This window comes from Lingula anatina, chromosome 1 (genome assembly GCF_051362555.1).
Source record: "Lingula anatina isolate TDL-2025a chromosome 1, LinAna3.0, whole genome shotgun sequence".
Taxonomy (NCBI): Eukaryota; Metazoa; Brachiopoda; class Lingulata; order Lingulida; family Lingulidae; genus Lingula; species Lingula anatina.
This window is the reverse complement of record NC_141767.1, coordinates 34,338,483-34,354,876: the sequence shown is the minus strand read 5'-3', so window position 1 is coordinate 34,354,876 and position 16,394 is coordinate 34,338,483. Positions and strand designations below refer to the sequence as shown.

At 33.3% G+C, this 16,394-nt stretch overlaps 1 protein-coding gene across 2 annotated transcripts in view; it reads right to left on the bottom strand.

The window, feature by feature from the left end:
• LOC106152811 (uncharacterized) overlaps positions 1-16,394 on the bottom strand; it is a 32,879-nt gene that overhangs the window by 7,968 nt on the left and 8,517 nt on the right. For both annotated transcript variants that reach the window (XM_013526551.2, XM_087000208.1), the window contains exons 3-21: positions 14,098-14,196; positions 11,522-11,635; positions 10,347-10,451; positions 9,289-9,387; positions 8,845-8,946; positions 8,266-8,466; positions 7,771-7,869; positions 7,236-7,337; positions 6,718-6,918; positions 6,241-6,369; positions 5,794-5,922; positions 5,226-5,342; positions 4,524-4,622; positions 3,947-4,147; positions 3,559-3,657; positions 3,225-3,326; positions 1,502-1,606; positions 1,103-1,204; positions 539-637 (exon numbers count right to left, since the gene is read on the bottom strand). In XM_013526551.2, the coding sequence (XP_013382005.2) occupies positions 539-637; positions 1,103-1,204; positions 1,502-1,606; positions 3,225-3,326; positions 3,559-3,657; positions 3,947-4,147; positions 4,524-4,622; positions 5,226-5,342; positions 5,794-5,922; positions 6,241-6,369; positions 6,718-6,918; positions 7,236-7,337; positions 7,771-7,869; positions 8,266-8,466; positions 8,845-8,946; positions 9,289-9,387; positions 10,347-10,451; positions 11,522-11,635; positions 14,098-14,196 (2,304 nt within the window). The remainder of the gene's footprint in view (positions 1-538; positions 638-1,102; positions 1,205-1,501; positions 1,607-3,224; positions 3,327-3,558; positions 3,658-3,946; positions 4,148-4,523; positions 4,623-5,225; positions 5,343-5,793; positions 5,923-6,240; positions 6,370-6,717; positions 6,919-7,235; positions 7,338-7,770; positions 7,870-8,265; positions 8,467-8,844; positions 8,947-9,288; positions 9,388-10,346; positions 10,452-11,521; positions 11,636-14,097; positions 14,197-16,394) is intronic.

The window sequence follows — 16,394 nt, the reverse complement described above, 5'->3', positions numbered from 1 at the left end:
TATAAAATCATGTTCAATCTGTTTGTCTTTAAAAAGAGATCAACTTTCCTCTTGGTAAGTGTTGCATTTCAACAGATACTACTGAGAGTTTGTAATAACATACACGGTAGCCAATAATATTGCCCATAGTCACAGTATAATATAAACAAAGAAAATCAGATCAAAAAGGTCAAAAGGTGAAAAAGTCGCATTTAGTTACAGTTTTTTTTTTTATCACACCGAATGTTCTGGCATACTGTACAAGTTTTGGAAGCCAGTGCAAACTGGCACTACTAAGTTGTTAGATGGGCCCTGCACTTGTCAAAACTGACAACGCTTACTGACAACCAAAACATGCATATCCAAGTAACCTTCACTGCAAGGTGAATGGGTTATTTACTTTACAAAACTGCCATGTGTTTCCAAAAGGCAGCATCTGTTCTCAACAAATTATCTCATGAAAATCTTTAGATGTAACATTTGGAAAGAAGAGCCTTTTGATCTTTTTTGATTGACAGAAAAGTTATTGATAAACTGTAGAACTGTTTTCCTGACCTACCTTAGCACTCGTGACGGCAAAATCAACATGTCCCTTCAGTGCATCCAAGATGTGCACATGCCCATGTTTGGCTGACAGATGAATGGCCGTCATACCCTCCTTAAAAATATCAAAATGTAAATTTTATCAGATGTTATTATTAAACGTAAACAAATTGTGGAATATAAACTTTAATATTTTGGTATATTTTCATTACTGAAAGATTTCAGTTCCTTTTATCTCCAAAGCAATTATAGCCACGTTAGATCAATAATCTTTTTATTTATATTCACAAGGCAAATTTTGTCAAATAATACCACATGACATTGTGTAACAAATCAAGTATTTCAAAAACTTTGTTTCTTATCTTCTATTTTTTTTTACATTCTAATTCTTCATATATATATATATATATATATATATATATATATATATATATATATATATATATATATATATATATATATATATATATATATATTCTTCATTTTTCATCACATTAACATAAACACATTAGTGTAAATGAACAGCAGACACATCAATAACCCTATGAATAAGCTAAGTGTATTACTAGGTGTCACTTACGGCATTTTCATCAGTTGCAGAGGCTCCAGCTTCCAGCAGCACTTGCACTACTTCTACATGTCCTCCTTCTGCAGCTAGATGGAGGGCTGTCGAGTTGTTGGTCTATACACAATAAACAAAGGAAATAACAAAATGAATTTAGTTTAAATTTAAACAATCCTCTATCTGAATTCATGCCTTTTCAGGACAATCCTCTTTTGGTTAAGCATGTCAGGAAAACTTTTTTGGTTGGAAAAAATTCAGAGCTTTGTTTGAGTATGTATGCATATGTAGTCTTATCTGATTCAATGTCACATTAAAATTGTCTTCATGTTGTCAATAAAACTGTAAAGAAAATTTATTTTGGCAAAGGAAAAAAAACTGTATACAAAAACAACTCAACCAAAAAGTGTCACTTACCCTATTTCTGGCTGTTGTCACTACCATTTTGTTGAATCTCATAAGTTCCTTAATGACACCTACACTGCCCTTTGAGGCAGCTATGTGAGCACATGTCATGCCATTCTGAAAGTGAAAAAAAAGTGCCACTGATTTAATGAAATGTTTATAAGAGTTGAAATTATACCCATACTCATTACTCCAATGTTTAACAATATTTGAACCAAGAAATAGAATATCAATACAAAAAAAAAGAAGGGTCAGATTAATAAAAAAAACATTAAAATAATAATTTTAAACAAAGCATTATAAGAAATGCCTTTTGTGTGACAAGATATATATCCTGATTCTGACTACGCAAGCAAAACTTCAAAAAGAACCCTTAACAGGTCTTGATGTATGCTTTATACTAGATTTAAAGTTAGAACTAATTTCACATAATTAAAAGAAAATAAAGTCTCAGTCATACAATCTATCAACATTGTCAAGAGATACAGCTTTAAAATAATTTTGCAATATATTAACATCAACATGCTTACGAAAATTCATAAAAAAAAGATAAAATCCAACCCAGTGAAAGTAAAACAACAACAGGTCAAATACCAATTCATATAAACTTCCTGCAAAACCCAACATGATACTGTACAAGTGCATGCGTGCAGTATGACACAATGTTACATCCACGTTTCCTATTGCAGGGGAGAAATGTACAAAGGTGATCAATGCAAAATATGGGTAATTGGACATGCATGCATTTTTTGGTCATCCCAATTTTCTGGAAAGTGAACCATTACCTATATAAAGGTCATTGGCCCCACATACTTACATTATCCTGGTCACAGCATTTAATTAAATTGTAATAGTTACTAAACCATTTCACAGTGTTAGTACCCAAACTCTATTATAATCAATCCACTAGATTTAATACAAAAACCAAGTAAAGACACATGAAGAATTGTATTACTTCTTATAAGCTATAGTAAACCTAAAAACCAATACATTTGTTTTAAGCCCTCATGATATACATGGGTTTTTATTACCGAGCATTAGAAAAATTTATTATCAATTATCTTTCAATGTAGCTGTTTTCTGTAATATAATCTGTTCAAATGTCTTCTATATTACAAATCTAAGTGGAAAGTAACATGATAGCAAAATACCATTTGGTAAGTAAGATAAAAACCTAAAAGTCAGTGGAGTGAAAAGTAATAAAATCACAGACATAGCAAACAAGTCCACCTTTTGTCAATTTAATAAACCAGAATGATTATTGCATAACCTTTCAAGTTAATCCCCCCTCTTGAATGGCTGTTAAAGAGCATTTTGATGTGTTATTTTAGTGCTTTTATATCCTAGAAACACAGAAAAAATCAATTCTGAAAGTTATCAAACGAAATGCTATAATTCATTGTTAGCAGAAAAACCTTCACAATGTCAAACATAAAAAATTTACCTAACAACCTGTCAAAGAGATAATCAAAACTTTTCATCAATATCCAAAATCCAAGATATTAATAAACATTCATTTAAAACTGATCTTATCATAGAAATGTCAAGTTATTTCTTGATGCCTTACATTAAACATCTCTTTGATGAACCACTTCATAAAAATAATTATCCCATTGTATTTTTTTATAACCAGGAAATTCTTAATGTCAATTTTACATATGACATACTGCTGAACAGCAAATGGCAATTCTTATGCTGCGACTATTGCTGCTGGTTCAAATATAGTATCACTCACCGTGTTGGCCATAGTGACTAACTCAGGCTTGTGCTTTAGGAAGAGTTTCACAACATCTGAGTGGTCGTTTTCAGCAGCCAAATGGAGGGGAGTTTGACCATGCTGAAAAAGCATTAAGAGATATAATTTTTTTTGTTGTTTTTTGTTTTTGAAAACCACAGAATGTTGCTTTTGTTCTTCAATCTAGCTTTGTTAATCGTGCAGTAATATTTTTACCTTTCAGAAATTTTCCTTTTTTAAACATCAGCATGTGTTTTTGCAAACCTATAATTAAATTTCAAAGTAATGAACTTGACTTTATTTTTATTTCTTTAATCAAAATAACTAAACATACCACATCAGTGGCATTTGCATCAGCTTTCATCTTCAGGAAAGTACTGCAAACTTCCATCTGCCCATTCTGTGCAGCCATATGCAAGGGAGTCTTCTTCGCCTAAAAATTAATAATTTTCGTAACAAAAGTTGAGGTGGACATTGGAGGCAGGCAACCCAAATGCAACTTAATTTTTTTAATCTATGAGTGGGACAGCAAATTTAAACCCCTTTCACACAATGTATTACAAATGTCTCTGCTTAAAAAGACTTGACATAACAGCTTTACTCTTTTTTTCACAAATGATCAGGAAAAACAATCTTTTATTTCAAGAATGTACAAAAAAATTTACAAAAATAAATACATGCAGGCTGCACTAACATCTTATGTCAGAGAATGACATACTCACCAGGGACAAGGCATCAATGGTAGCTCCGTGAGTTTCTATCAGCAGTTTGACAAGTTTATTGCAGCCATTCTGTGCCGCCAGGTGGAGAGGGGTGACCCCAAGTTTGGACTTAGCATTGACAAATGCCTTGTGCCACAGCAACACGTCTGCTACCTCATCATGGCCGTTCTCTGCCGCCAGGTGCAGTGCCGCCTTACCATGCTGTCATAGAACAAAAATGTCTTAATAAACAAGGTTGTAAATTTGATCTACTTATTTTCCCTCCAGTACAAAAAGCAAAGAAAGGTAATCAAAAAGTATATGTGTAAATATCATTTTTTCGGAAATTAATGTAACTCTGCTCTATATGGTGGCATTTGATATGGTATAGTGGCAATTTGACATAAGTACTCCCATAATATGCCTCTTTCATGTTTTCTCTGCTTTAACTTAAAAAGTGAGTTGTTACACCTACTGTAAATAAAACATTTAGAAATTTATGTAAAATAGAGAGCCTGTGCTGTATTAAGTGCCCAATAATCTTATAATATCTTAAGTTATTTTTTTATCTCTCCATATTTTTAAATCAAATTTTCACCTCATCAAACACATCCACTCTGGCATGGTTCTGCATTAAGATCTTTACAATGTCCAGGTGGCCCTGCTCACACGCAACCAATAATGGGGACCAGCCATTCTGAAAGAATATTGTAAATTGCAGATTTATGAACGGAGAAGTACTTTTCTGAGAAAATATTACCCGGACCCTAAATCACATAAATTGGCTTGATGCACTGGGGATACCTTTTATTAGGTTTCAGGAAAAGATTAAGAAAAAGATTAAGTATGAAGCACTGGCATCCCTCAATATGTGGTAAATATTCCTTGAAAAGCTGCAGACTGAAGATATTCCTAATCTTAATTAATTACTGTCTCTGCCTCATTCACACATTAATTCATTCATTTCTGCTACATGTGGTTAATTAAGTTTCGTACTGAATCAGTGGTGTCATATTTGATGGGTAAGTTTGTTATCAATTTAATAAAGGGATAAACTTGGATGAACATGTGGCAAATTATGATTGACAGTATAATTTCAAGTCACGTCCTGTTGCCCACAACAGCAAAAAAAAAACTTCTTTCTATGATATAAAATATACAGTGTATCTCATGTAAGCAAAAATTGGTGAATAACATTTCAATATGATAACCAACATTTTAATGGATTTTTATTGAAATTTCACAGTTTCAAATGTCTTTACTGATATGGTACTAACTGTCCTTATACTACATCTAGTACCTTTGCTTGCTTGTTGACTGCCAACTGGACTCTGTTGGGACCTAAATGTCTGACCATTTCCAACAGGATGTCCTCGTTTCCTGCCCTGGAGCAGTAGTGAAGTGGGGTCTCATGTGTCTGGAGAAAAGGATGAAAATGTGACAACAGAAACAAGATGGCAGAGTCAAATTCAGTGCAGCATGAACTTGTTTCTTTTTAAATGATAATGATCCCTGTTTTTAGACTTTTTCACTTCAAATGTTTATTCAAAAAAATTAGATCTCACATACATTTTGTTTATTACAAAATGTACAATTAACCCTTTATTATTATTATTATTATTATTATTATTATTATTATTATAACTATAGCCCATAGACCTAGAAAAATTTACAATGTCTGTAAACCCATATGTTCCAAATACGCATGTTTAAATTCATCAATAAAGCATTTATATCTTGACTTGCATCTGCAGTTACCGCAATCATCATTCTTTTTTCACATACTTGATTTACAGCCTGCACTCCATTAGTGCGATAATGAGAAGAGCATACTACGATTTTTCATTCACATTTCTACAGGATCTTACCATTCTAGTCTGTGTGTTCGTGTCTCCATTGTATTCCAGCATCAGTTTGATCACATCGACATCTTCAAACTCTCTATGGCACATGTTCTTGGTAATTTCAGCTGCATAATGCACACAAGTTTCCCCTTCCTGTTAAAAAAAATTGATATCAATATCTTTAAAAAATATTTCAATTTACAATCTTGGAAAATCTGCTTAAATAATACCATGCTTATGTAAACATTTTATGATAAATGCATAATATGCCTCAAGCAATACCAGTTCCCATCCAGATAAAAGTGTTACTTTATGTACAGCAAAGAAAATTTGAGAGTAAAATGTAATTAAAATATCTGAATTAAAAAATTAACCTTATAGAATTTTGTTAATGTCAAACATCAGAGCATGGAAATTTGAGAGAATATAAAAAGTCATTAGAATATTTAAATTAAAAACTAAATATCTTACAGTATTTTGTTGGTTGACTAGCATCACAGCATCTATATGGGACTTCTCTGTGGCCACAAATCTCAGAAGTTCGTCTGCCACATCCCAATGACAGTGTCTCACAGACACATGGAGAGGAGTTTCCCCAAGCTGGCAAAAATATAGAACAAATTAACTTGAGAATATTTAAAATAACGTATAAACTGCCTTCTCTACTTTGAAACAATAGTAACCTTGTGTATAAATCAAGACCTAAAGATAATTAGATAACCCCTGTTCAACAAGACATTCCTTAATTCTACACTGATGAATTCTGGAGTTTCAAAATTGTATTTCAACTATCACAAATGACATATATATACATTTGCAGATGGTACTTAAACTGTGATAACAATTTTTTGTTTGGGATATCACAAATGCTGGATAAATCTATGAAGTACAACAGTGGTTTGACTTAGGTATTATCTTCTATCCTTACTATAAAAATAAACACATTACCTTTGACTGCCAACAGGGGTCACCACCTTCTTCCAAGAGGGCAATAACCATTTTGATGAGACCATATCTGGCTGCTATGTGCATTGCAGTCTCCCCGTTCTCCTGAATGGAATTAACATTGGCTCCACTTTTGATAAGCATTTCTGCACACTTTTCCCCTTCACTGGTTCTGGCTGCTATGTGGAGTGGGGTCTCCTGGGCCTAAAATATCAACATCAACTTTAATTTACAGAAATTTGTTTCACTAGTAAACATTCACTGCACAATTGCATTCTCATAGAAAAAAAAGAACAGTCTGTTTGATCAATATTTATAACCAAACATTTTTTTAAATTCAACATATCACCATTATACTGATCATTATTGCTTTCCACAAGAAAACTGCTGTTCCAGGAAACTAAAAGAACTACAATGTTAATAATCCAATGAATGGTATTTCTTTCCTTGAAATAAATCGACAATCTTTTCAACATAGTGAAGTAATTATCAATATATGGTTAATAAAAAGACAGACTGACCAGTCCTCCCTTGAGTTCCACCTGAGCACCAAAGCCCAATAGTGTCTGTACCACAAGTGGTCTGCATGCCTCCACAGCTATGTGCAGGGCTGTGTAGTTGTCCTGAAAATACAAATTCTTCCCTTTCAAATTGCCAGTTGGACACAAATAAGATACTTTTGGGTATGTTTTGATCTTTAAACATAAAAACTTTGAACTAATGATGATAGGTGGGCTGTAATTTTAAATTAAGTTTTGAAAATAGAAGGATTCTCTCATTATCTGGAAAAAAATTAATGCATAAATATGGAGAAAACTGAACCCTCATGAACAATAGTCAAAATGACAATTTGGAAATGGTACACCATTTTGTCAAAGGAATGCTTAACTCTTCTTTTTGATGATTTTTATTTTTTTTTCTTTATTGTAGTAAAATGATATTTCAAAGTCACCTTAGCCCTGGCGTTTACTTGTTACTTATGCTTAGCTCTTTTATAAGAAGATTTTTCTATTCTTATTTCTCTTTATTTGTAGTAAAATGATATATTAAAGTCACCTTGGTCCTGGCGTCTACTTGTGCACCTTTCTGGAGGAGTGACCTCACTACAGCAGTGTGGCCTCTCTTGGCAGCAGCATGGAGACAAACAGCCCCTGCCTGAAAAAGCAGTGCCAAAGTTTTTTCTCATTTTCATGAATAAACATTTCAACAGACATTTCAACTTAATTCATCTTCTTGTTTTAAAAATAATCAATGAAGTAAACAAAATAAGGATAAAGACTCCAGTTCTTTTCCACAAAAGGGCTTTTTAAATATTTTTACAGTAAAACAGAAACGTAATTTATCAAGTATGTTCTTTGATCAACGCAATCATTATTATCATTATATTACACACTGATTTAATGATAATGGCAAAAATTTATTTTAGATACCTAATTTCCAATCTTTTTTAAATCGTTAAAATGATGACTGTTGTCATTAGAAAAAAGAAAAGAAAAAAAGGAGTAAGATTTCCAGATGTGTTTTACATGTTAAAGTAATTAAATTGTTTACTTTATTTGGCATATGCAATGGCACTCCTTTCTTGAGAAATGTAAGTGCAGTATCAGGATGCCCGCATTCTGATGCTATATGCATTAAGGTGCTGCCATCTTTAGTTCGAGCGGCGACATTAGCCTTGAATTTATCCACCAACAGCTCCACAACACTTGTGTTCCCACGCTCTGCAGCTATGTGTAAGGGACTACGATCCATCTGAAAGGAAATTTCCATTCTCATCACATTCTGTTGACTCATAGGCCAATGAAATAGCATTCAGCAAGCACCTTATGTGAAAACTGACCCTTTTATCGAAATAAAAATAAAAAGTCTAACTTTAATATTTTTTTATTCAAGCAGATGCTTTTTGTTGGCCTGACAAATGGAATATAATAAAACTGTTGGCATATAAATTTGATTCTATTTTGATTTTATAGAGAATATCTTAAAAAGAAATATCCATTTACAATTTTAGTATTTTGAAAATACCACTTCACTCATTAAATGTTTGAATCCAAATTCATATTTTACAAAATTCCATACAATGACATGCCATGGCCGATCATGATGCCAATCTCAAATAGATCTGCATACCTGATCTGTTATGTTTGGATTGGCTTTAGCTTGATACAGGTACTTCATCATGGCTTCATCCCCTTCCCAGGCTGATATATGTAAGGGGGTATGGCCCTCATACTAAATTAAATAATAATAATAATAATAACAACAGTAATATTAACAACAACAACAATAATAACTGAGTAGCCACATGTGACAATTTAAGGAAATTCTCTGCCAGCCTTTCTATGTAAATTAATAAATTGTGACTAAATATTAAAATCAAAACAGGTTAGAATTTTAAAACATATTAAATTATCCAAAATTATCAAAATCAAGCAGTCAAGATTTTAGCTATATTCTGCAAACATATTATTGTTGTATGTCAACATCATGAAATGTCAGCAAACACTTATATTAATCATAACTTTTGTTACTCTTCCAGAATTTTCGAATGCCATCTGTACTTTCAAAACTTACATTTTGCACATCAAAGTTGGCTCCGTACTCCACAAATAGTTTTGCCAGATCCACGTCCTTTCTTCTGCAAGCAACATGCATCAAGTTGTCTCCATTACCCTGTGGAAATTGGGGAAAATCAGTGATAATGTATTGCAGATCTTTAAAAAAAAAAGAGATTTGGTATCAATTACGAAAATTGTTTACTCTTTCAAGACTTCAGAAAGCGTCACAGCATAATATTCAGGACATGTTCAAGTAAGTTTTAGCTAAAAGAAATTTAGCTTCAACTCTGTGCACAAGAGAAATTCATAGACAAGTAATTTGGGAGGCCCAATCCCCTTATTAATTTTGGCGCAAATACATTCATACAACAGCATTATAAGAAATTGAAATGTAAAGAGGGCTTTATCACTGACCACACTATTGTTTATTTAACAACCTTTAAGTTATTTAATTTTTTCTTTAAAAATTTGATTTAAGTGAAAAGCAATCTTTAATTTCATTATCTTATCCGTAGTATGTGAATTCAACCATTCTTGCTTATTGGCATAAGTTGAAGTGCTAAAAACACGATAATATATGTGCAAAACCAAAGATTTCATAGATTTAGCAACATGGGTTACCCTACACCCCTTAAATGTACCAATATCCATTAACAATCGCTCTAAATACTTAATCTATTCTATGATTGAAATTCTGTAACCATACCATAATTTCAACATCAAACTACGTAACAGTGAAATATCTGAAATAGTCCAGAACAAAAGCTAAAACAATTCACGATGTCAACAAAACATATAATACAATATCACTGCCATTGTTCTAATTGAAAACATTAATCATAATGCTTGTGACATCTGGTTTGTACCATGTGGGTGACATGACATGTCCAATGCATGTCTAGAGTACAAAAAGTACCACATTTCATAAAATGCCACACAAGACTTTTTAAACAAGCCCTTTGTGAAACAAAGCCCAGTGCCATGGGAAATTTGTAATTGTTTGTGCACTGACTGCCTCCAGATATGTCATGTCTGGCCAACTTCAAACAAGTCAAAGAAAACAGGGGGACCCACCCTTCTCTGGAATTTGATCTGTTGCTCTGTCTGTTGTGTGAGGCATTCTTTGCAAACTGCCACATTACCAACTTCAGAAGATAGAAATATAGGAATTGAGCCATCCTGAAATGGAAACAGTTCTGAAATAATTTCTGAATCAGAGAATGTTTATAACAATTTTTGTAAATAAAAACGAAACGATCATAGTAAAACTCTGTGTGCGAGATACTGATACCAAACATCCTGAAAAAAATTTGAAATAATTTTCATGGCAAGAGATATTCATATAATTATTTAAGTGAAAATGAAGGAGGCATTTGTTAAGGTTGAGGACACAACAGTCAAACACACACACAATGACACAAACAAAAATAATAAATAAACACTTTAATAGATTTTGCGGTGCAGGATATTAATAACTGGATTTGTAAAGAAAAGACAAAAGACAAAGTACATTTACTTTATACTGTTTGAGATGAGACAACCCTAATGCACTTAAAATTAGTGTGAATAGCAAAGGCTTGGGAATTTAAATATATGATTTAGACAACTTAAATGAGGAGAGACAATGTTACTAAGAGACACTTAACTACTACTAATTTATTGAGTGAAATAAATCACCAGAGAAACACAAGACCACGAGACAATAGGCCTCCTGCACTTTTTCAATAACCTAGCTGGCTTCTAGTGTAACATAAAAAGTAAAAAAAGTTACTAGTAAATTTGTACTCATGTCTATGAAAAACAAAAGACAGATTTAGGGGACATTCACATAAACCACCACTGAGACAAACTCTGCACTTGTCTTAGATTCATATTACTGTGAAAGAATTCTGACTGACTGACATGAGACCAACCGAACTAAAGTAAAGCATGTTCAGATACAAGGGACTGATGTGTCGTTGACGTGACATGTCTAGTACAAGAAACAAAACTTATCATGCAATGCAGGCAGCAAATGCAACAGCAGTCGGTCCACCTAACTTGTATATAAATGCACATATTTTGGTTGTTTTAAATAGAATGAATTTCTCCTTTATGTGTATTCGGGTACAATTTTCTAGGCCACTTTTAAAATTGCTTCCACAATACACCCCTGTATTTTATTCATATCATCAAACAAATTGAAACTCCATACAGATAATATCAATATGAAATTGTCTTTGAATAAGATAAGAGTGTTTAAAACTTACTTTGTCTTCCACAAGCCTGCAGTCTTTTCCAGAGACTTTCAGGAGCATCTGAACTATTGCAAGTGCCCCACTAGATCTTGCACAAGCCATGTGAAGGGGGAGCTGTTCCTTAGGCTGCATAATGAAAAAAAAAAAAATAAGGGAATAATGTATTTACAAAAGATGAAGACAGCTTTGATGTGATTGCCTTTTTTTCCTTGTGGGGGGTGGGGGGCATATTTGACTCAATTTTCTTGGCTACCTGACTAGGTTTCTAAAAGTAATATCACATCCCTCATTCAAGCCAACAGGCTGTAAACCTTACACGAGTATAATTTACATATTTTACATTGTTCACATTTAGTTGAACAAATCAATATGTTATTACATAAAATTAAACAGACTGTGAAATGAAACAAATGTTTTTAAAAGTCAACAGGTACAGAACAGTTGTATGGGCATATCATGTCCAAATTACACAGACCAGTAGGGTAAAACTGTGAACATGTCACTACGGAGCTTTGTTAGTATCATATTAACTTTTTTAAATTTTCATTTAAGTTTTATTTTATGGAATTTTCACTGCGGTGAAAATTATTTCAGTGAAAAATAATTTACACCACTGTGGAAATAAATTTTCGCCGCGGTGGAAAATAATTTACACCGCGGTGATAATTCCTGGCCATCTCGGCCCGGGTGATGCATACATGTAGGTTGTACGAATCCAAAATTTACCAGATGTCTGGGAAGTAAGTTGATAAAGACACTCACATGCACATGCACGCGGTTTAACCAGTTTATGTGCCAATCATCCCAGGAATGTGAAGGAAACGGGCAGTATTCGAATAGATTAAAAATCACCGAAATGCTGCAATGTTGTACGTCGCTTTTCCCTTTATTATAACTTGTGTATTATTGGGAATATTGGTAAAAAGAAACCTCTCCGAAGAAACCGAGATTACATCTATTAAGATAAGATCTATGGGCAAACACATCACACTAATATTTAAAAATACATTGTCCAAAAATAACGTTAAGTATTTAGTAATAACAATGGGATTCCCTTTGCATAAAACTGCAAGCGGGACTTTAATTATATAGGTGGTAAATATAGATGGGAAACCTAAATTAACGGCAGTGGCCCCACAAACAGATCCACCAACCTTGTGTGTATGTAACAATAGCATGCACCGTGACGGCATCTGGCAAATGTAAGGTTCTCATTACCTATTCATCACCGAGATGGCCAGGAATTACCACCGCGGTGAAAATTATTTTCCACCGCGGTGTAAATTATTTTCACCGTGGTGAAAATTCCATAAAATAAAACTTAAATGAAAATAGAAAAAAGTTAATATGATACTAACAAAGCTCCGTAGGTCACAGCAATTCGAGTTTCTTTCCCCACCCACTCTCGATCAACACACATGTTCATGCTCACACACACCACTGTAAACACCACCAACTCTGTGAGTAAAATGTTTGACACCTAAAGATAGCGAATACCCCAGACACCAAGGTTGACGTCATTTTCATGTTTGAATTGAGGTTTCCCTCCCCCTCTTTCTCTCTCTCTCTCTCTACACACACATACACACACGCACATACACACACACAGACACACACACACACCGCATAAGCAAGAAGACACACACAATGAAGAAATACAGCAACATTAATAAAGAAAAGACAGTGACAATGACAATGAATTAATACATTTAAATTGATTTTAAGTGCTTTTAATAACCATCCAATCTTCTTATCCTTTAATAAAATGTATGGTGTCTCCGCCCCCCCCCCCCCCCCCCCCCCCCACTCTCCAACATACCACCCCTCCCATAGCTCCCAATACAATTAAGACATAAAAGCTACATAAAACCCCTCAAAGCCAGGTGGCACTGTTTGCAAAAGTTTCTGCATCTGATTACATAGCTCTCCCACTGGGATAATCACCCAATCATTATTCCTTTTTTTCTAAACAATAGGCGAACTGTTGAATGACTTTTCTCTTCCCTTTTTGTAACTCCAGACAGCAACCAAAGGCCCAGTCTGACTTCAATTTGTCAGAATTAATTCGAGACAAGGATTTGTGTTTCAGCGCAATGTAAGGAGACTGAAACATTTGTATGCATAATGATAGAGATGCTGCGCAAGTTGTGCAACAGAAGTCCATTTCCTTTAATGACAAATTCGAGTTTTACATTTTTGATAATGGTAGCAATAAAAAAGAAATTGAGTAATCACTTATACATTTCTAAATTCTCACTTTTAAAGACAATTTAAGTTTTTTTTTATTTTCCAGACTTAACTTACACCAAAAACATGTTTTCTATATATAAGTCTAACTAACTCTTCAGAACTTATGACAATTTCCAAGTAATTACAATTTTTTTCTGGAAAAATTATCACTCAATTTCAAATAATAATTGTGAAAGGTATTTTTTTTTCAATGATCACATTTCAATGGCTTCACATCTACTATCAATTTATAATCTTATCACAATCATGTTTATTCTCACATCTTAATCACTCTGCATACGACAAATGGATTATTAATTTATTTACGCAGAAAACTAAAAAATTCATCTTCCACTCACCCCTCCTGGTATAGTGGCATCAGCCTTCTTATTAATGAGCAGCTTCATGATGTCATCTCTGGCATATGACGCAGCAAAATGCATGACAGTGCGCCCATCCTAGGAATAATTAAATAAAGACATTAACTGATAATAGCAAAGCAAGGCTTTTTTTTTTCAATATTAATAAATACACGAACTAGATTAAGATTAATCTGCAATTAATGGGTGTAACTAGAGAGTTTTATTAAAGAAAATTATAAAACATAATGCCCATTCACACCTTTTTATTAATATTTTAGAATAAGATTAAGAGAAAAAACATTGTAAAAAATTAAAGTATGGTAGTCATTCTACCATACTTCCTAAAAGTGTTTATATACAAGACGTCATGTAGCTTGAATATTGTTATAAAATTACACTTCCAGTCTAAAGTATTTCCTGCAGTTCTTTTCAAACAAATCTGAAGAATCGCTTCAGACAATCACTTCCATGAGAACAGTAAACTGCATCCTGCGGCTTGTAGCTAAGTTGAAACATGAGGATACAAATCTAACCACTCCCTTTGGGCCAGCCTTGCTAGTAATATTAATCTATAGATTCAGATGATGCACGTGTCTTATTTGCCTCACCTAGCTACAGCTATGGTATGTGTTCATGACAGATTATACATTTCTTCAGGGCCTACTGCTACTTACTTTGATCAAATGATAATGAAAAAATGTCAAATAATTCTGACTGAAAATTCTACTTCTGGATACTACTTGGGTAATAGGAAACACTTAAACTGTTCCACATAACTTAACACTGGGAAAAAGGCCTCTAACTGACCAGCCACGTGGCCTTGTGCAAGTGACCTTGACAATCTGTGGCATTTACATTACCCCCTTGGTGAATCTTCCACATGCTGTCACAATTTGCACTGGGTATGTAAACATAATGTGGAGGACTTTAACTGGAAGATAACACAGTCTAATCTGATGGCCATGCCAACCAACTTCTCTGTACAAAATAAACCCAGCAAAATACTTATGGAACTATCAGTGGTTTTAAAAATAAAGTCTGAAAAAATGATCTTTAACAGATGAGATTCACACTCCCATATGTCTGTATCAGGAATTAAACAAGACAAAACCCAACAATTTTTTTTTCTGAGGGGAGAGGGGGGGGGGAGTTGAAAAAAATACACATTTTTGAGGGGTTAGGCTGATAACTAGCAAACCAACCATACATCCACCAAAGGTAAAAACATTACCTCCTTGGCACAGGTAAATATGTGGAGGTTTATAACTGTATTTAAAAGATAAATATTGAAAAAGATACATTCAAAAGAAAACAGTGAAAAATGTAATATATCTTTATGATTAACATGGAAGGTACCTATTATAAAACCTGTCAAAAACTGAAGTTCTATGCCATCTCAAATGGCTATTTAACATTGACAGTTAAGTAAATATTTTATTTACTTGTCAGGTTTCTGGTAGATTAATTCTAACTGCATGAACACATGTGTTAAAGTAGCTTTATTTATTCCCTGCTGTATAGATCAATACAACACTCAGAGGACTTTTATCCACAAGACCCATTTCATTTTTAATTTTTCTTTTTTACATCCTGTTATCTAGTAATTGCAACCAATCTTCACTGCAATATCTCGTTAATCGATGCCAGAGTTACAAATAACAAGACAGCAAAAGCTGTCACATGGACAGACAAAAAATATGACAAAACTGACAGAAGCAGTGACATTAAAATAAGACCAAGTAATTTGACAATGAAAGTGCACAAAATGTTTTTGTGCAATATTACACAATTACCAGCAATTTTTAGTCAGGTACTACTGTCACTGTGAACACTCAGAAAATGTAACCAGCAATGGGCTTGTGAAAAAAAAATCATGAAAAACAACCCAATCAGGCTTGTTATTAAACTTAAACTGTTTTTTTTTTTTTCTGTTTTATTCCTGTGAATCATTCCTGTAAATCTATGAATGGTAAGTTAGGTTTTTTTCTTTATGAGTGCAAGCAATGTTATCCGATTGAGTTAAACAGGGAGGAAATAATGGGATCACAATTTGATTTTAAAACTTCTGTGAGCTTTTGTTACATACAGGTTAATCATAATCAACTTTTTCATTCTTTGAGTGTATATATATAGAATATTACCAATACATACAGCACTGAAATGATGACAGATACAGGTTTGTTTTCACATATAATGCAGACGATTTAAAAAGCTTTTAATGCTTTTCACTCTAAATTCGGCAAAAAACTTACTATAAAAACCACAGACAAATTTATGAACTTAATTTGTGTTTC